The 21,308-nt window shown below is 32.5% G+C and overlaps 1 protein-coding gene across 3 annotated transcripts in view; it reads right to left on the bottom strand.

Moving 5' to 3' along the window:
* The window catches only part of Dennd1b (DENN domain containing 1B), a 225,911-nt gene that overhangs the window by 55,167 nt on the left and 149,436 nt on the right, over window positions 1-21,308 (bottom strand). For all 3 annotated transcript variants that reach the window (XM_026401485.2, XM_077802286.1, XM_077802287.1), the window contains one exon: window positions 9,956-10,057. In XM_026401485.2, the coding sequence (XP_026257270.1) occupies window positions 9,956-10,057 (102 nt within the window). The remainder of the gene's footprint in view (window positions 1-9,955; window positions 10,058-21,308) is intronic.

Here is a 21,308-nt window from a genome sequence, read left to right as displayed (position 1 = left end):
AGCTTTTAATGCCTAACCTAAAACCATCAAAAAAGTTGTATATTTTCATAATTATTTAATTTAAATATTAATTGTTTAAAAAATTATAGCTTAATAATAATAAAGTAAAGGCAGTTGGTGGCTTATGCTTTGTTATAGAAACTGCAGCCCGGGGATGAGGAGATGAGGAACAAGGAATACAAAGTTTCAGTGAGCCAACAGAAGATCTACTGTACAGTATAGTTACCAGTAGTGTTTGTTTCAACATTTCTGAAAGAGAAAATTTTTGCCTGTTCTCACTAAAAAAATTACATTAGGTGAGTGATGTTAATTACTGTGATATGATTCCACAATGCATGTGTACATATGTGTGTTTGTATATCACTCACATTGTATTCCACAAACATATGTAATTATTATTTGTCTATTAAATTTTTAAAAAATAAAATTTAAATATTATACAATTTAAGGATATGATAATCTGGGAGAACACGCCCTTCCTTTAAGGCATCTCTGTGTGACCCTCCCTCTCTACAAAAAAACCTCCAGCTTATGCTTTCTTTGTCTTTATGGTTTTTGATCACATGATTAGGTTTACATAAATAATGTATTATTTAGCTTTTATTGCATTTGACATTATTTCCAAGAGTTCATCATATATATTCCTCACTGACAGTTGTTTCACTTCCTTCATCTCGAGTTTTATTATAGTTCATTCATTTCCCTGATAAAATTTTTTATTGTATGAATATAACAAATCCTTCATGCTAAAATTACTCACATATTTTGTTGTTCTGAACAATTTTGGTAAATAACTTTTGATGTGTATTAGAGTATAGTTGCTGGGTCATAGGAAATTTGCATGTTTGACTTAAATGGTAGAATCGGAGTGTTTTCTAAATAACTTGTATAAACTTATACCTAAATAATTAAAATTTAGTTTCTTGCTCTACACCTTTGCTCAAATTTGGGGTTTTCAGGTTTTTAAAATTTGGCCAGTCTACTGAATGAGAAGTGATATTTTACTGTGCTTTTTATTTGGAATTCTCTGGTAAAAATTATGGTTGAATATCTTATAGGTCAGTATTAGTCATTTAGGTTTCTTCACCAGTATGTATCTATTCAAATATTTTACACAATTATATTGAATTATATGTGTCATGAGAAAGTTTGTGATTTATAGTATAGAGATTACAAGTGATTAGGTGGTTTATATCTATTGTGAATACACATGATGACCAAGGTTTTGAATTTTAATGAAATCAAAGTATTAAGCCTTAAGAAGCATGTCTCCTTCTTTAAAGTAATAAGAATGTAATTTTAGTATCTTCCTCTTGAAACATTTTTACCTTCTGGGGGGCTAAATTGTGTATATAAGAAGCTTAAGTGAAAAATACTGGCATCTTTCCCCAAAAGAAACTATTAGTGTTTCAAAATTTTGAATGACACTTGTTGAAAATATCTTTAATCATGCCTTTTTTTCTACATTTTATCATAAATGGTTATTAAAGTCTATAGAATTTTTGGCATCTTTTGAGTTGAAATAATAATTTTTCTCCTATAATAAGTTAACATGGTAAATTAGATTCAAATAATTTATAAATTTATGTGCATGTTATTTAATTTCTTAGATAAATGCAATTTAGGCATGGAATAGTATCTTTTAAAGATATCACTAGAATGGTTTGAAAATAAACTTTGTTATAAATATTAACTCATATTAACTATGCAAGTTGGTGGGTTTCACTGGGATAGTTCCATACATACACACATTCTCTCTTAACTGCATTTACCTCTCTAGGACTATCTCTTCCCCTACTTTCTTTCACCCTTACCCTGGACCCCCCTTCTCCCTCTTCCCTAATAGTTTCTATTCTACTTATAGGTTATTTCTTTGTTTGTTTCCATATATAAAAAAATACAACACTAGTATTTCTGTATATGGCTCATTTTGGTTAACATGTTTCATTTTCCTGCAAATGACATGATTTCAATCTTCATGGCTGAATAATATTCCAATGTATATGTGTGTATAGTTTCCATTGACAGACACCTAGGCAGATCCCATAATTTGATTTTTGTGAATAGTGTCACAATTAAGATAGGTATACAGAGGTATGCATGTATCTCTTTCATATGCTGTCTTCATTTACTTCAGGTATACATCCATCCAGGAGTCTATAGGTGGATCATATGGTAGTTCTCTTTTAGTTTTTTGAGGAGCCTCCATAGTGTTTTCCACAATGGCTGTACTAGTCTACATTCCTAATAACAGTATATTACAAAGGTTCCTTTTTCTCCACATCCTTACCAGCATTTCCTAACTTTTATGCTTTTTTTCTCTTTTGATAATAGCCATTCCAACTGGTTAAGGTGAAATCTCAAGGTAGCTTTGATTTGCATTTCCCTGATGGCTAAAGATGATGAACAATTTTTTTCATATATTTATTGGCCATTTGTTCTTCTGAGAAGCATCTGTTCAGTTCAGTTGCCCTTTTCTTGTTCTTTGATGCTGAATTCCTAACACATTCTGGTTACTAATCTTCTGTAACAGCTAGCAAAGATGTCCCCCATTTTGTAAGTTGCCTCTTCACTCTGCTAATTGCTTCAAAGTTGCAAGCTTACATTGAGGTCTTTGATCTACTTTGAGTTGACTTTTATACAAGGTGAAAGGATCTAGTTTCGGTCTTCTACTGGGAGACAGCCAGTTTTCCCAGCACCACTTGTTAAAGAGGCTGCCTATATTTTTCGGCAACTTTATTGAGAATCAGATGGCTGTATAGGAGTGGGTTTATTTCTGGGTCCTCTATTCTATTCCTTTGGTCTATATGTCAGTTTTTATGCTAATACCATGCTGTGTTTGTTATTATATCTCTAAGGAATATTTAAAATTAGGTACTATGATGACTCTAGCATTCTCATTTTACTCAGGATTATTTTGACTATTCATGATGTTTTGTGGTTCGAAAATAAATTTTAGGATTTTTTTCTAGTTCTATGAAAAATGACACTGGCATTTTAAGGGAAATGGCTTGATTCTGTAGATTACATTTGTCAGTATGGCCATTTAAACAATGTTAATTCTCCTAATCCACAAACATGGGAGATCTTTCCATCTTCTAGTATCTTCTTTTTCTTTCTTCTGTGTTTTATAATTATCATCGAAGAGGTCTTTTACCTTCTTGGTTATTTGTAGACTTTTTATAAAGCTATTGTGAACGGGAATGTTTTCCTGATTTTGTTTTCAGTGAGCTTATTGGTGTATTTTAAAAATACATTAATCTTTGCATATTGTATATCCTGCTATATTGCTGAATTTGTTTATCAGTCTTTTGGTGGAGTTTTTAGGTTCTTCAAAGTATACAACCATATCATCTTCAAACAGGGACAATTTGAATTCTTTCTTTTCTGTTTGTATCCCATTTCTTTCTTTCTCTTGGCTGATTGCTGTGGTTAAAACTATATTGAATAGAAGTAGTGAGAATGAACTTGCCTCATTCATGAATCTAGAGGAAATACTTTTAGTTTTTCCCAATTCAGTATGATATTGGCCATAAGTATGTCATGTAGAGACTTTATGTTGAGGTATGATCCTTCTACACTTATTTTCTTCAGATTTTTATCATAAAGAGATGATGAATTTTATCAAAGGATTTTCATGCATCCATTGAGATTATCATGTAATTTTTGTTTTTTATTCTTTTATGTGCTATATTCCATTTATTGATTTGCATGTTGAACCATCTCCTGCAGCCCTGGCATGAAACCAACTTGATAATGGTGTATGATCTTTTTAATGTGTTATCAAATTTGATTTGCAAGTATTTTTACTGAGGAGTTGTGCATCTATTTTTATCAAGGATATTGGTCAATAGTTTTCTTTGTTGTATCTATCAGGTTTTGATAGGAAATACTGGCTATGCATAATGTGTCTGGAAGAATTCCTTCTCTTTCTACATTATGGAATAATTTGAGGAACACTGGTGTTAGTTCTTCTTTAGATGTCTCATAAAATTCAGCAGTGTACCTGTCTGGTCCTGGGTTTTTCTTTGTTGGGAGACTTTAATATCACTGCTTATTAATGATCTATTCAGCTTTTGATATCATCTAAGTTCAATTTCTATAGGTCATATGCATCTACAGATTTATCCATTTCTTTTAGATTTTTAATTTTATTGGAGTATAAATTTTCAAAACAGTCCCTAATGATCATCTTTGGTTCAGTAGTATCTGTCATAGTATCCCCCTTTTCAGTTGTATTTGTATTTTTTTGTTCCCATCCCCCGGCCCTGCCCCCACCCCTCAGGTTAGTTGGGCTAAAGGTTTGTCAATCTTGTTTATCTTTTCAAAGAACTAACTCTTCGTTTCATGATCCTTTGTATCATTATTTTAGTCTCTATTTTATTTAGCTCAGCTCCAATCTTTATTATTTCTTTCCTTCTATTGCTTTTGGGTTTGCTCTATTCTTGTTTTTCAGGACTTGAGATGCATTATCAAATTACTTATTAGAGATCTCTCATTTGTTTAAAATGTGGGCACTCATAGCAATAAAATTACCTCTTAGAACTGCTTTTGCTGTATTGCACATATTGTTCTATGTTATGTTTCCATTTTCATTTGATTCTACAAATATCTTAATCCTCCGCCTGAGTTTTTTAATGTTTAGTGCTTTCTCTCCATATGTTAATATACTTCCTGTGGTTCCTTTTGCTGTTGATTTCTAGTTTCATTTTATTATGATCTGATACAATGCAATAAATTATTTCCTTTTTCATTTTCTTAGACTTTCTTTATGTCCTAAAATATGGTCTATATTGAAAAAAGTTCTACTAGCTAATAAAAAGAATGTAATTCTGCAGATGTCCGACAATATTCTATAGATGTCTGTTAAGTCCATCTGATCTATACTGTAATTTAACTCTGGTATTTCTCTGTTGATTTTTTTTTTTGATCTGGATGATCTATTGGTGAGACTCAGATATTAAAGTTGCCCACTATTATTGTATTGGGGCCTATCTCTTTCTATGTTCAGTAATGTTTGTTTTATAAATCTGAGGATGTTCTAATATTTAGTGCATTTATATTTTCAACATTATATCTTCTTGATGGACAGTTTGCTTTGTCAAAATGGAATAACCTTCTTTGTCTCTTATTTTGACTTGAAGTCTGTTTTGCCAAATATGAGTACAACTAGTCTTTCTTGCTTTGTTTTCATTTATTTGAAACTTCACTTTCTATCACTTCTAGTATCTGTATGTCTGCCACTGAGGTAAGTTTCTTGCGTCCAGCAGATTGTCAGGTTCTGTTTTTGTTTTGTTTTTTAATTTTTATTTAAACTCAATTAGGCAGTGTGCCTCTTTTAATTGAAGAATTAAGACCTTTTATATTCAGGATAATTATTGAACGGTATGGACAAATTCCTGTCATTTGTATTGGGGCCTATCTCTTTCTATGTTTTTCTTCTGGTTGTTTGGAACAACTTCCTTTATTCATCTTAGAGATCTAATGATCTAATAAGGTAATAATATTTTATTCTTTCCTAATTCTTATTAATTTTTCTACTCTTTTAAGGAGATGTATTCTTTATCATGCTCTCATGATTGTGTTTATCTTGCTTCCTCTTTTGTGTGTAGAATTGCTTTAAGTATTTTCTGTAATTCTGGTTTAGTGGCCATGAATTCCTCTAGTTTATCTTGAAAAGACTTTATTTCTTCTTCAGTTGTGAAGGATAACATCGCTGGATATAGTAATCTAGAATTGCAGTTATTTCTTTCAGAGCTTGATATCTATCATTTCAGGCCCTCCAAATTTCTTTAGAGAAATCTGCTATTATTCTGATATGTTTGCCTTGTAAGTATTTCTCTTCTGTAGCTTTCAATAGTTTTCCTTGTTCTGTAATTTTGGAAGTTCAATAAATGTGGAGAAGTTCTTTTCCGGTCATGTGTGTTTGAAGTTCTAAATAACTCCTATACCTGGATGATCATATCTTTCCCAAGATTAGAGAATCTGCTATTATTTCACTAAATATCAAGGCTGTTCTTCTGTTCCTTCTTCTACATCATGATTTCACACCTGGCTTTTAATCATAAATAGGCCTTGTAGGTTTTGTTTATTCTTACTTTTCTTTTTATTTTTTACTTTCTAAATATGATAACTCTTCACCCAAGTCTTAAAGGCTTGATTTCTTTCTTCTTTTTGATCTACTCTTGGTGAGACTTTTCATTTGATTTATTGAGTTTTTCATCTATAAAATTTCTTTTTGGTTCTTTTTTAGAAGCTCTCTCCTTTACTAAACTGCTCTTTTCTATCCTGCATTGTTTCCCTTAAACCATCTAGCTTTTTATTAGTTTTCTCTTTGAATTAAATGATCATTTTTAGTATAATTACTTAAATTCTTTGTCTGGAATTTCATCCTGCTTTGGAATCAGATACTACTGAGTAGCGAACTTTTAAATGAATCGTATTGCCTTGTTTTTTCATGTTTCTTCTATTTCTTATTGATATTTATGCATCTTTTAGGACACACACCTCTTCCAATTTTATATGAGTTCATTCTTAAGGAACAGCTTTCTCTCTTCTTTTCTCATGGACTCCTTAGTCCTCTTTTTAATAACTTCCTAGTGATTCAGACTGATCCACCAATCAGGTTATAACAATAATCTTTATTATTTACAGTCAAATGATTAGGGGTTTTAGTTATATCTATAATATTTCTTCATGACAAATCCTAAGTTAATGTATGAGTAAAGTGGGGACAGTGGCCTGCCCAAGTAGACATATCAATAAAACCAGCCCAAGGGGCAAACCTGGGTTTTGTTGAGAAATGCCTTCACATCCTTTGTGTAATTAAAAGGTGTTTAAACTGGTATACGACTCTACATATTTTTTTTCTAAACATGTTATAGATATCAGGCCAGGATCATCTATATTCATTGTTGTTGATTTGAAGTTAGTTTAGTCAGTACAGTTCTCCTTTGAAGGTAATCTTTTTTTCTCCTATCATTTTAAAAAATTCCCTCTTTAATATTTTGTAACTGAATATATTAGATTTCTTTTTCTTTGCTTGGTGTGGATATGTTGGACTTTTTAAATCCATAAAATGGAGTGTTTCACTGGTTCTAGTGAAGTCATTTCATTTATTTTCTCCCTTCTGTTTTTAGTCTTTACCTATTAGAACTGATTATATGAATTACTCTAGACTCTCCATATCTATTATCTCACTATATTTTCTATTTCTTTGTCTTTGTACCATATTCTGGATAATTTCTATTTCAGATAGATCTTCAACTCCTTAAGTCTCTCTTCATTTAAGACAAATCTGCAATTAAACCCAACAATTTCCTTTAATTTCAATTATTATATGCTTCACTAATTATTTGCTGTATTCTTAAAATCGGTTTTATATCCTTTAAAGTTGTTTCTTAACAACTTTATTAAAGCTTGATTTTTTTCTCTCAACATCTTAAACATGGCTATGTCATATTCTATTTCTGATAATTCCAGTATTTGAAGTCTTGGTCAATTTCTGTTACTTTTAATATTATTCATGATTTGATTCCTTGTATGTTTAGTGATTTTTAATAGTGAAAATTCTTTTGAAATTTTAGTCTCCTTTCAGATACCCAGGAAATAAATGAAAGGAAAAGGTTCCTTTATTTCCTGTTTACTTTTACATAAAGTCCTCCCAGATTTTTGGAAGTAAGTTCTCCTATTATATTTCTTACCCAGAAAAAGTGACCCATGAGCTCTGTCTCCTGTGCCTCCTTTCAACAAAATATTTTTCAACTCCTACATTTTAAATTGCTTGGGTAAACAGGTTATTTCTCAACCTACTCTGACATATTACCAGAAATAAAAATTCACTCTAATTCTTTCTTTAAAACTGTATGTTGCTCTCCTGGGTTCAAGTTCTATCAAACTGGAAGCATTAACATGCTAAAAGAGACACTGATTCTAGATCTACCATGGATCATAAAATCATTGTTATAGATAGTAATCACTTGTACCTAGTAAATTTTTATATTCCTTCAGCCATTTCTAAGTATAATCTTTGAAGATCCATCTGTGTTGATACATTTTTACCAACTGACTTTTCTTTTAGAAAAGTTTGTAAAACTCTGTCAACAATACTCTTTTAAATACAGGGCTATCTTTAAGAATCACTTTCTTAAGATTCATAAAATGATATCAACTTCTAAAAATGGTACATTTGTCTATGCAAAATTATTCAAGTTGTCCACAAAATGGATTTTACTTTGATTGATGATTTTCATTTTTTAGATTTAGCCTTTTCATTTTACTAATTTAAAAATAATCCCACATAGACTTGGATTATGTTATTGTATTTCCTCTAAGAATGAGAAGGACAATAAATCTTACTGAGCATCTGCAAGGTGTCATCCACTATGCTGAGTGTATATATAAGCACACATAAATGTTATAACCCTGTTAGGTAGGTGGCAATATTTGTATTTTAAAGGAAAATAAACATGCACTTATGCACAATCATCTGTTAAGTGAAAAGTATCTAACCCAACTCTACATGATTCTTAAAAATGCTTTTTAAAAATTACTATGCAATAAAATTTACCATGCTTTATTAACTTATTAAGTGGTAATAATCCAGTTACAGAATCTCTACTCAAAAGTAGCAAGTTATATATTCTACCCACCCATTCAATCCTTGACCCATTTAACAATTTGATCTTCACTACTCATTCTTGATAATAGAAAGTTGTATCTCTTCTTGATACAAAAATGGGCACATTAATACTTAATTCAACAAGCCCATACTGGATGACTAACTTGGGAATACACTGTACTATATTCTTCAGCACTTATAAAGCACTATTATTTGATCCTCCTTATAACCCTAGGAAGTAATTCACTATATGCTTGGATACATCTAGGTATAGGGAACTCCAAAGTATACAACTATATCTTTGGAAAATAACAAGACATCTCTGGTCCTGAAATACATGATCCTAAAAGTTTATATATAGAAAGCCTTTCCTTTATATATTAGAAGACAGTTATATTACCTAAACACTTTCAAATCTCAGATTATTTTTTAAAATTTCCCTAGAATATGGATAATATATTAATTTGTTGCCATGCTGATTTCTTTACTGACTTATTTTGAAGAATATTTTAAGCTATAAGTAATTTCCCCCCCCCAAGAGTCTAAATAAATTACTATTAGGGTCATCAGCTCCTCCAAGGCATTACATATTTTTATCCTGCTTGAGCACTATTTGACATACCACTGTTCTTCATTAACACTAAATTCACAGCATCAATGTTACTCTTAAAATTGTCATTTCAAAGAAGAAATGCAAATTTTAAGGACTTAAATTATGTAAACCAAAACTAAGACAAAATAGCTTAAGAGACTTGCTATGACTGTATAATGAGATGAAAGAACTAGTATACCAAAATTTCTGAATTCCGATGTCAAGCTACAACTTTTTTGAAATGGAAATTATATTTTCTGAACTGAAAATCAGGACATATGGTATAACCATAATTTTCCCCTAAATTTTAAATTCATAATTATGAAAAGTCTTTTACAAAGCTTTAAAGGTTAGTTAAATATTCATTTTGTAAATTATTTTATAAACTAGATAACACTGGGACTATCCTAGTTATTTTTTACCATATCAATCTACCATTCCAAAATAACTCCTCCTCACATTCCCTGTTTAACAACTACTCATGTTGTGTTTTCTTTTGTGGATATATGCCCCTCCTCAGTGAAACCTGGAGCTTAGCAATTTTTTCATTAGTTCCTTTTAATAGCAAAGTTATTACATAATATTTCTGGACTGCTAGGTCATAGCTAGCTACTGAGTTTTTAAAAATCATAAAATGCTAGAAAAGACTTTACTCAGGATTAGGACACAGTTTCAGGATGATGAAAATGTGCAAAAATGACAATGTTCTGTTACAGACTAAAAATGTGTAGATCCACTCTTACCTGCTTAAAAAGTTGAAGGTTAACAGCAGTTTCCAAGAACTGTTTCATCACACTTGAGCGATGCTTTACAAAACTTTCCTCACAGAAAGTGACAGGCTCACCCTAGATAGAAATGAAGATTTTCAGGGCATCAATATAAAGGCAGTTAAAGAACCAGTCTCTTTTAGGAGGTACATGGAGAGTCATAGAATATATGACAGGGAATCAACAAATAGACCCTGATACATAATAGCTAGATTTCAGGCTAGCCGAAATGTTCCAGTACTAAAAATCCTCTAAAATACCTTACTATTCAAGAATTCTTTGGACTCTGAAAACTGGTCAATTTCACTGCCTCAAAGTAGGAGTAAATTTCCTAAAACTAAGATTAACACTGTTATACTTAAGTATGAGAATATAAATAGTATGTGTACTTGAAAACATCCAACAATTTTATTTTCATCCTGATTAGAAAATATCTTAACAATATTTAATAATATATAATTTGTATACTTATATAATAATATAAAATAACATGTATACTTATATAATATAATATGTATACTTATATAATTATATGACAATTATTACATGATTTTTGCTGTTTCCATTAGTTGTTATAAAATTAATTTGTTTTGAAATCAATGAAATGCTTACAATCACCTTATCTTCATAATTGCAAATATAATTCTGATTGGATATATTTTAGGATAAATTCCACTTGGCATCTGATTTTACTTATCCTAAGTGCTAAGTAATCATATCTCTAGAACCATCTTGTGATAGCTGTACCAGATGCTTCCTCTTCAAATGAACAAGGACTTAAATTTCAAGTCCTACAGACTCCACTTGTTCCACTTATTCTTATTTGACTGCAAAATATCTGTCATCATTCAGTGGCTGATCCCTAACACCTGCTATTCCCCTCATAAACCTAAATGCCACCCCCTGCCCACTCAACACAAATAAATAAACATAAGTGACTGAACTTTATGATCAAAATAAAAACAGAGACTAAGGACAATGACTCATTCATTACAATGAATCGTGTTAGCAATTCTCACGTTATCCTTCACAATTTGAAAGAATAAAAGGATGTTCAGAAACAAAAAAAAAACTGGGAAATAACTCTATTCAGGAATAGGTGAGATTTCTAATTGAGGGCAATAAAATTGTATCATTTATCAAACACTGCAAATACAGAAAGAAAATGTATTTAAGGAGAAGTTGATGAAATAAATTTGGATGTGCATCTTAAATTGTATTCTCAGCTGAGGCCCAGATAGGGATTGTTGTTCAAATAATTTGTTGGAGGATTATTCTGAGAAAAGATACTAGAGGAAATAAGGAAAGGAGAAAAAAAGCCAAGCAAGAATGGGATCAAATTCATAAATCAGCTTCTACCTAATTACACAGGGGAAAGCACTAATTAAACACAGAATTGATCCCAACTTCTTATACTGCATGTATCATTGGCTTGCTCTCCTCTTGTGGAGGGGAGTATTAGGGGAGAGCACATTCTCTCCCTGGAAAGGTACCTCCTATTTAGCCAAAGAAATTATTCACTGAAAGGATCACCAGCCAGTACAGGAGGTCTAGGCAGTGAACCAACAGTATCTGCTATAGCACAGTGAAGGCAAAGTGCTCAAGAAGAACATGGAAATGTCTGTAATTTGATATACTTAAGAATTATCTATACAGAATTGCGTATTAAAATTAGGCTTACCACCCACTATAAAAAAGGGTTCATGCAATTAAGAAATATCTATCTGCTATCTAATCTGTTGTTTAATGCTATATTGTTCATTCACAGAAACAGTAAATAAACATATGATTCTGTGGCAACAAAGAGTAATGAGGTAGAAACATAAAACAAAAGGAAAACTCTTCATGTGACAATTTCAACATAATAACAAAAATAACTGAATTTTGCTCTTCAGGACAGTGATAAGGCAATAGAAAGGAACCCAAACTAGAATCATTTTGATGGAAATGTCAAATGAAGGAGCATAAATAAAAGTATATCAGGAAAACATAACATGAACTAGAACAAGAATGAAATTCATACTACAGAGAGGAGAACAGACTTTCTAGAAAGGAAGTACCAACATTACTTGCCATTATATTTAAAGAAGAAACAATAATATATTGATACTATATTAAGAAGCTTTCTAGGTAGTTTGTTATTGATAATAGTAAAAACATCAATGTTCATACTTGATTCACTTTTTAAAACATAATCAGAGCAGATTCAAGATTATTCAGTATAATGTGACTGAGTCACTTGCAATAGTGACTAATGAATAGGAAGGAAAAAGGTATCATTAGAGCCATGTGCTATGAAGTGCATGCCCTCCTTACCTGATCTTATCTAACTTGACCTATCAACTGCTTGTTGCAGAAAAAATTATTTAGAACTAACCCCTGGAGGCATAAATCTGCTCCATATGGAACACATGATTTATCTCACTAAGTGTTGAATTTTCTTTAATAGAAAAAAGTAACTTTTCCTTCTTCTGAACAATCACTGCCTTTTTACAGCATCTCTTTGGTGATTCTTCTCTGTTTTGAAAAGTTATCCTTAAATTTACCTATAAACTCTGGAAATCTGAAACTAAATTCTGGAACTAAACTCTGGAGAAGAAAGTTTCACAAGATGATATCTTGTGCCATAAGATGTGCAGGACTTAGTAGGAGTTTGCAGTGAAGGTATCAGGAAAAAAAAATTATACTGTACAAAAATGTGAAATGTAATCTAAAATATCAGTATTTTACTCATGAAGTTCCTTAATGCACTGGGACCTAATATGTAATGTCACCATTATATAAGGAGAATAAACAAACTAAGCAAAAATGTCTGCATACTGATAGTTTATTTAAATTTTATAATCTCTGAAAGATTCTGCTAGGTCTCTCCTGGGAATATTCAAATATGTGCAGGTTCTCAGAGGAAATGATAATAAATGATTTTCAGATTATATAGCATTTTTCTTTCAAAAATCCCAATGTTATTTTTATGTAAGGAATAGCAAGTTTACTTTCAGAATTTATTAACCATGAAAAAATAAATTTCCCCCAGTGCTGATATATCAACACACAAATCAACAAAAAAAGAAGCCTTATATTCAAACTGTAACATTTTAATCATTAATAGTAAAATCTTCTTTTTGGATATATTATACCAGTTTATGCCAAGGCTACTGACAGGATGTGTCTTGAAAAAATACACCTACCTACCAATGTTTCATTTGGCTATGATTCAGCAACTTAAAATGGAAAGAGACACTGACTTTTCTAAATTAGATTTAGCATTTTGGTTAAATTTGAAAAATTAGATAATATTAATAGATTATGCATTAATTTGCTACATATTGCAAAAATAAATTTTCTTTACCACAATTTAAGAAAATAACAAGATAATCACCACTCTTATGAAATATTTTACAAGTGATATAAAAATGGAAACTTTTATTATCAAAAGCAAAGTCTTACCTGTCCCATAGTAGTTGGAGAAAATTTTTACATTTTTGCTGAAGCAATTAATAGAAATTTCCTCCACATTTATTAAAAGAGAGCAGAAAGAAACTGCTAGATACAATCCAAACATTTCTTTAGCAGAAACCATCTCTAAAGTCAAAAGGTCCATCAATACTCAAACATGGTTAATGAGATGAATGAATACCTAAACATGTTTTAGGAACCACAAAACTGTGAGGGATGAGTAAATGGTACTTTTCAACCAAGATTATAAAAACCAGAAGAGTTCACTATTACAAATTTCAAAAATGGAAATCTTAAAGCAAAGGTTTAATAAGTAGCATCTTAAATTATAGATGCCATCCCTGTGTATAAATGACTTATTCTGAATCACTAAATTCAATAATTTTACTAACTAATAATGTTTTAAAGGAATATAATCCAAAAAATATTTGAATGGCAACTCTTCCAACTAATCAAAGTAAGACCCAGGTTCCTAAGCAATCTTCATTTTAAAAGTAATTTACTTTTGATACATTAGCAATGCTTAAAGCAACTCAGAAAAGCTTGATTAACTTTTAACAAATGACAGAACCTTACATATTCAAAGGAATAAACTATGTTCTTAGGATAATCAGGTATTTGCCCCTTAATTTACTAAGCAAACATTTCTTCAGCATTAGTTGTTAGTCAAAATTGTGACTTTTATTTTTAACAGCTTTTGACACAGTGACATACAAAGGTACAATTAAAGACCCTTTATTGTTTCTAAAATAGCAACTATAAATACTGTCATGTTTATGACAATGTTTTCCTTTTGGAGATTAGAGGTGAGTACTTTTCCTTGATTAAAGGAATTTTTATCATATATTACTTCTAAAATTTAATTTTTAATAATAGCTAGCTGCTATTATCTGGATCTTAAGTGTCTTCCAAAGGTCCATATTTTAAAAGCTTGCTCCCCAGGGTTGTGCTATTGGAAAATGGTGCAGCCTTGAGGAGGTTAGATCTTGCAGGGATTAATAGGTCATTAGAAGCATGACCTCAAAGGGGACTATGGGACCTTGGTCCCTTCCTGTGTCCCACTTTCATTTCCTGGCTCATGATGCAAGGTGGTTTACTCTGCCAAGTACCTAATTCATACAATAAGTTAGCACATGCATTTGGTATTTACATGGGAATACACAAATCATCTGGGAGAGCTTTCCTTCCCAATTACATCTGACTGGTTCTTCAGCACTACTGCCTTCAAAGTCACTCGATTCTGAGCCTTCTGGCCAACCTTGATGCTCCTCACTGAGTCCTTTCTTCTCTGTGAAGAAACAGCCTCACTTGCCTTCCTACCTTCAGTCCTTATAATACACAATTCTGAGCACTTCATTCCCAAGATTAAAAAAAATATTTAAACACTGTATGTTAACTATGTAAGAGATAAGACTCTCCAGGTTGATTCAGAAAAGTAATTTATGACTGGTTTTGCCAATTCTTCATGAGTGAATCTTAACCTGTTCGGGTTTTTTTGTTTTTTGAGGAGATGGTAAAAGCTATTATTTTACCTAGAAAAATTATGCATATATTCAATAGGTGTCTTACACATTTCTTCTGTTTCCTATAGATTCATTGCCATAATTCTCTTTTATAATTTTCTTTATATTACTGTAGAAGAAATGTTCAATATATATTTTCTAAATGTATAAATTGTATTTATAATAAATCTGAATAAACAGAATAAGAAGTATATTCTTATACTGTGATGTTTTCCATCACTGCTTTCTACTGTATATGATTTGCTATTGAAAGGAAAAAAAGAGAAAAATCAAAATTTCCTTTCAGTACAATATACTCAGTCCTGCTTCTAGGAATACTAAGATAAAGATGAGAAAAGAAGAATTAAAAAATTGGAGAGAAGAGGATAAAGCTATTTGAGCAGTGGCAGTTATCTAAGATTAAAAAAAACAAAAACAACTATTATTTGGAAAACATAGCTTGGATAGCAAGTACTTCCCCAATTAATATACACACAATGCAATGATATACAACCTGATCTCTTTGAGAAAATTCTAAGATTTTGCATTCAATTTAATCTTTTTGCAAGTGTAAATTGTACATCTTTGTAGGGGTAAAGCTAATTTTCCCAAATACTTTGAAAGTTGGCATGACAACTTTCAAATTAAATGACAATAGACAGATTAAAGGCAGAAAAGGCATGCAAAGTTATTTAATGTGGATATATGCAGGGGACTGACACAAATTTTTTGCAACTCAAAGGGTCTGATGATAATCCAGCATGGTAGCAGTCAGTAATCCTAGGGACTTGGGAGGCAGAGGCAGGAAGATTGCCCGTTCAAAGCCAGCCTGGGCAACTCAGTGAAGCCATAATCAACTCAGGGAGACCCTGTCTCAAAAACAAACAAACAAGCAAGAAAAAAACAACACCCAAAGGGCTGGGAGTGCAGCTCAGAGGGAAAACACTCCTGGGTTCAATGCCTAGTACCAAAAAAAGTGGGGGGGTATGTCAGATAGTTGAAGATTAAATACCCTCTCTCATGGGGAGAAGGAAATGAAGGGGATTTATAGGCCATTTTAGAGGGATGATAAATAATTTCTAGAAATATTGAGCCTAGAAAACAGAAAATAGACTGAGACAAAATTTTTTTCTACTTTGCAGGGGAGGTGAGGGGTTGAACTTCACTGTGAACAAAGGCTGGTTGTCTCATTATTTAGATAAAGTTTCCCAGGTAATCTCTCATAGCATTCCTGAGAAGAATAGGTAAAAACCCTCTGGAGAAAGTTATAAGACAGCTGAAGAGATGGCCTGGCATTCACCTCCAGCACAGGGATAAACCAGGGCAACAAACAAAGGGCTGCATCACAAGGAATGTGACTAAGGCAGAACTCTGAAACTCAGCACAGGAGTAACAGGAACTCTAAATAGCATGGAGGCACAGAATGGCAGCACAGAGAGAGGAACAAAGCATACTGCAACTGTGACCCTTGCTCCTCAGCCAGAAGGAACTTCACAATGTCAGGAAAAAGTTATGGGAAAAAGTGACCACCATCATCACAGCATGTCAGCAGTTCTAAGTAGAGGAGAGTTCCAAAGCCTCACAGGCTTAATCCAGTTGAAGGAGCTGCCTAGGGTCCATGTAACTGCTTGGACCCAGAGAAGGAACTCACAATGAGCCCCTCCCAACCCCTAATTCAATTTTCAACCCCAGAAATCAAGTCACTGTAGCACAGCACCATCTTTAGAACAGAATCACTGCTAGACTCTATGCCTCAGGGGTCCATGAGCATCCCAATATATTGGCTGATATTACTAGAAGTCCTCAGAACCAACACATACCTCACAGAGCAAAGAGCAGGCCCCTCTGTATCCCAATACTCTGGGACTAGGACTGGACTGCTGCTGCGAAAAACTCCAGTATTACCCATGCTCACCTAGCAAGCCCTAGAGATAGTCCTGTCCATGTCCTGTGATACTGGGAATGTTTGTTGCTATTGCCACCACAAACCATAGGATCACTTATATTTGACTCCTGGGACCTACAGACAGTCCCATGTCTCTAGGATTGTGGTCGCAGCTGCTGCAAGCTACACCACTGTTAACACTCAACTCTGCAGGGCCTGAGGACATACATATTTGATAATCCACATCCACTGCAAAATTGTACCACTCTCTCCAAAAACAGCAGCAGTCTAGACTACTGGGTACTTGTAGACATGGATAATACTGCTTACAGCTAAAGAAATAACATAGAAGCAACAAGTCATTCACTGTAAAACTGTACTACTACCTACCTTTACACACACACACACACACACACACACACACACACACACCCCAAAATGCTGCTGTCTAGACTACAGAGGCATATGTAGACATGGCTAACATTGATTACAGTTAAAGAAATCACATGAAGGCTATACTGTGCTCACTTAGAACCAAAGCCAAAGCATCTACCTACCCAACATCCTACACTACACACCTGAACAAAAAATTCCTTTCCTATGAAAGCTACTCCTTACAACTTGAAAAGATTCCTGTTACACTGGAAATGCAGACATATAAGTAAAATCACAAAAAGCAAGAAAGAATGTTAGGGTTTGTAAACAAGTCAAGATGGTGCCAGCGAGCCATTAAGTGTGGAGATTTCTTATTGGTTGACTGCTGTATCTAGTTTATGCTAATTAAGATAAGCTGTGTATTCAGTAATATATATACCCCTCTGCTCCTACAATAAACGGCTCCCTCTCCTGCTGTATCAATGTACACAAGTTGTTCGTCACCCCTGGTTATTTTGCTGCACCCGGACTGCGGCAAAAGAATGATACTGCCAAAGCAACACAATAATTCTCCATAAACAGATACTCATGAGAAAGAAGGACAACTATGAAATACCTGGAAAGGAATTCAAAAGAACAATTCTAAGTAAAAATTCAGTGATATGCAAGAGAATACAGATAAACAAATGAACAAAGTGAAGACAATAATTCATGATATAAATGAGAAATTTGACCAAGATAAATAATAAAAAGGAGGCAAACAGTATTTCTGTTTAATCAATGAAATAAATACAATTGAGAACTTCAACAAAAAATAGAACCAAGCAGAACAAAGACTTATAAGCTTTTGGACAGATATTTTGAAATAACCCGTTCAGACAAAAAGAAAAAAATAAATGAAAAGAATGAAAAAAGTCTTAAAAGCTTAAAGGACATTGTTGAACAAAGAAATATTCATCTTATGAGAGTTCTGAAAGGAGATAAGAAAAGACATTAAATACAGGAAAATCCAAGTTATTAAAATAGCTGAAAATAAGTCCTGAAAGACATATGGATATCCAGATTCAGGAATTTCAAATGATCCCAAGTATACTCAATCAAGAAAGACCTCCAGGGCCTATTAAAAAGTGAAAAATCAAAGATAAAGATAGAATTCTAAAAACAACAAGAGAAAAGTGACAAGTCACGACTACAGCAATCTCATTAGACAAAATCAGATTTCCCATCAGAAACCTTACAGGCCAGAAGATATTGGGATGATATATTCAAAGTCCTAAAAGAAAACAAAAACTGATTAAGAAGAAATAAAGTCTTGGGTTTAATAATGAGCATCAAAATACTTTTAGGAGAAATTACTTCTGGTGTTCTATAGTCTAGAAGGGAAACCACAGTCTCAAACAATCTATGATATACTTAAAAACAGCTAGAAAAGTTTGAAGTTTCTCAACAAATAGGAATAATAAATGTTTGAGGAGATGAAAATGCTAATTATTCTGATTTCCATCATTAGACACTAGATACATATACAGACTTAGCATGCCCATAGGGTAAGTTAAAGTTACCATACTTTAACTTACCCTATGGGCATGGTAATGGTGTTGTCTCTGACAGTTAACGTTTCTGGTTACATGATAAGATTTCATAACAACTGCCTTCCTTCTGGGAAGGCAACCTCAGAGAAAGTCACCCTGTGCTTCTGGGAAGAAAGGACCAAAGACATTGAGGGACACAGCAGGTGTAGGGTAAAGAAGGCAAGAAGGTCAGAGAAACCTTAGTTCTGAGACTTCCTCTGGATCAGCACGTCAAAGCACAGCTTGGGGTATCATTTTTCTGAGCCCCAACACATTCATTTAAGAAGATATACACCTTTAGGAAATGTACCTTCAGGAGTCTATGATAACAGGCAAGATGGAACAGGAACATGTTACACTGGAGAGAGGGACCATGGAAAGAACAATCTAATCCAGGTCCCACTGTTCACTAGCTAGGGAAACACAGTGAGGTTTTTCCAACTCTATGATTATCGTTGTGTTTATCTTTAAAATAAAAAGGTAATGTTTTGAAGGCTTGTAAAAATTAAATGGAAGTGTTTATCTCTAGGGCCTATCAATGTCTGGCATCTAATGGGTGCTCAGCAGTCAATTACTGCTTAATAGCAATCAAAAATTACAAGTATAAGTAAAAATAACAAGAAAATAATCAGTGAATAATGGAGAAGTAGTATATTAAGGAAAATGAACATATAGTTCACAGAAAGAAAGGATCAGGCATGAAGTATGGAGTCAAGAATCAGGAAGTAACTTGGCTGAACATTAAAATCAAAGGAGATAAAAGATCTGCCAGAAAGAAAGAAAATTATAAATAAAGGTTTGGGAGCCTGAGAAGCTTGAGATTACTGGTGACTCAGGCAGAATTATATAAAATGAGGTCAAAGTTTTGGAAAGAAAGTAAAAGGAAGACAGATTACTTGCTCAGCATTAGGTGAAGAGATAGCCTGACACCCTGGTTAGTCTGGGCCTAAACACATTTTAAGTGTTGTCAGTAAAGGAAATAATGACTCATTTTTATACCCATGAACAATCATAAAACTTTAAAAAGTCAGGCCTAATGAAAGAATTTATATCCACCTTAAAGGTATTTAGTAGGTTTTTCCTTTAAAGTTATACTATACTAGTGAGAAGATTCTACTAAAATATATTCATGAATAGGCAAAACCATGAAATATTATAATTTCAACACTTGATCCATCTTTATTTATATCTATCAAAAATATATAAAGTACATATACCTATTACACAAATGACCAAAAATAACCTAGAAAAAAAGCAATCATTTTAATAAATTATGACACAATCAATTTGTAAAGAAAATGACTTAAAACACATTTTAAACATAATAAAGATATAAATAGTTTCCCTTGAATACTGTTACTTTTGAAAAACAAATTTTTAAAAAACCTGAATGTTTTCAATAACTTTAAAAACTTTTCAAAGTCAATAAAAATGCATACAAAATGAAAATACTATTCCCCAGCTCCCTAAAAGAACTAGCAATAAAAAAGAGAAAATATCAAAAATTAAAAGGAAAAAATTAGAAAAATTAACAAATGGGATCAATAAAAACAAAGATATTCTATGATAAAATTATATATTTCTAACAGGTACTAAAATTATGGCTTTCAAGATTGTTTTGAAAAAACTGAAAATCATGGAAATCTTATATTCCTGTCTGCTCAATGAAGCTCAAAAATGTTAAAAACATGCTATTTTAATCACTCCACACTGTACCTAACATACTGACAATTTAAATCTATTAAAAAATGTTTCTCTTCTCACTTCAGTTTACTTCTGTCCTCAAATCTGTAGTTTTTCACAAATTTTAGAAGGAAAACAAAAAGAAAATGTTAGTTTGTAAAGATGAATAAGTATTTAAATGTGGTAAAATTCATGCAAAATTATATTTTTAACCTTCTTTCCTATACTATAAACTCAAAATCAATTCCTATTACAAAAAAATCCTATAATCATAATAAATCATTAATTTTGTCTTTCAAACTAATTTTTCTGTTTTAAGTAAAGTTGAACAAATTGAACATGTATATATATGCCTTATTAGAGAGTAGATAACTGTTTTCTAGTCTTGCAAAGAGTGAGATCCTAACAACAATATTTAAGGCTCTCCCATATGAGCTCTGTATGTTATGTATGATACTATGAGTTCTATAAATGCATACATTTAAAGCATTAGCATGTGCTATGGTTTAGATAAGTGTCCCCGAAAGCCCCACGTTAAGGCTTGGTCTTTCAGCCAGTGGAGCTATTGGGAGATGGTGAAATCTTTTAAGACACAGAGTCTAAGGAGAGGTCTTCCATTTGTTGAGTATGTACTCCTGAAGAGGATGTTGAGATCCTGGACCCTTTCTCCTTAATTTTTGTGTCCCAGCCATGAAGTAAGGATAAGGAGCTTTGCACCTGCTCCCTGAAAAAGCGAGCTGACTTCCCAAAGCTCAAAAACAATGAGGCCAATGGACCATGCACTGAAACATCCAAAACTGTGAGTTAAAAATAAAGCCTTCCCTTTTATAAGTTGATTACCACAGGTATTTTGTTAC

This window comes from Urocitellus parryii, chromosome 9 (genome assembly GCF_045843805.1).
Source record: "Urocitellus parryii isolate mUroPar1 chromosome 9, mUroPar1.hap1, whole genome shotgun sequence".
Lineage (NCBI taxonomy): Eukaryota > Metazoa > Chordata > Mammalia > Rodentia > Sciuridae > Urocitellus > Urocitellus parryii.
The sequence above is the reverse complement of the archived record's forward strand: the minus strand, read 5'-3'. Positions and strand labels throughout refer to the sequence as shown.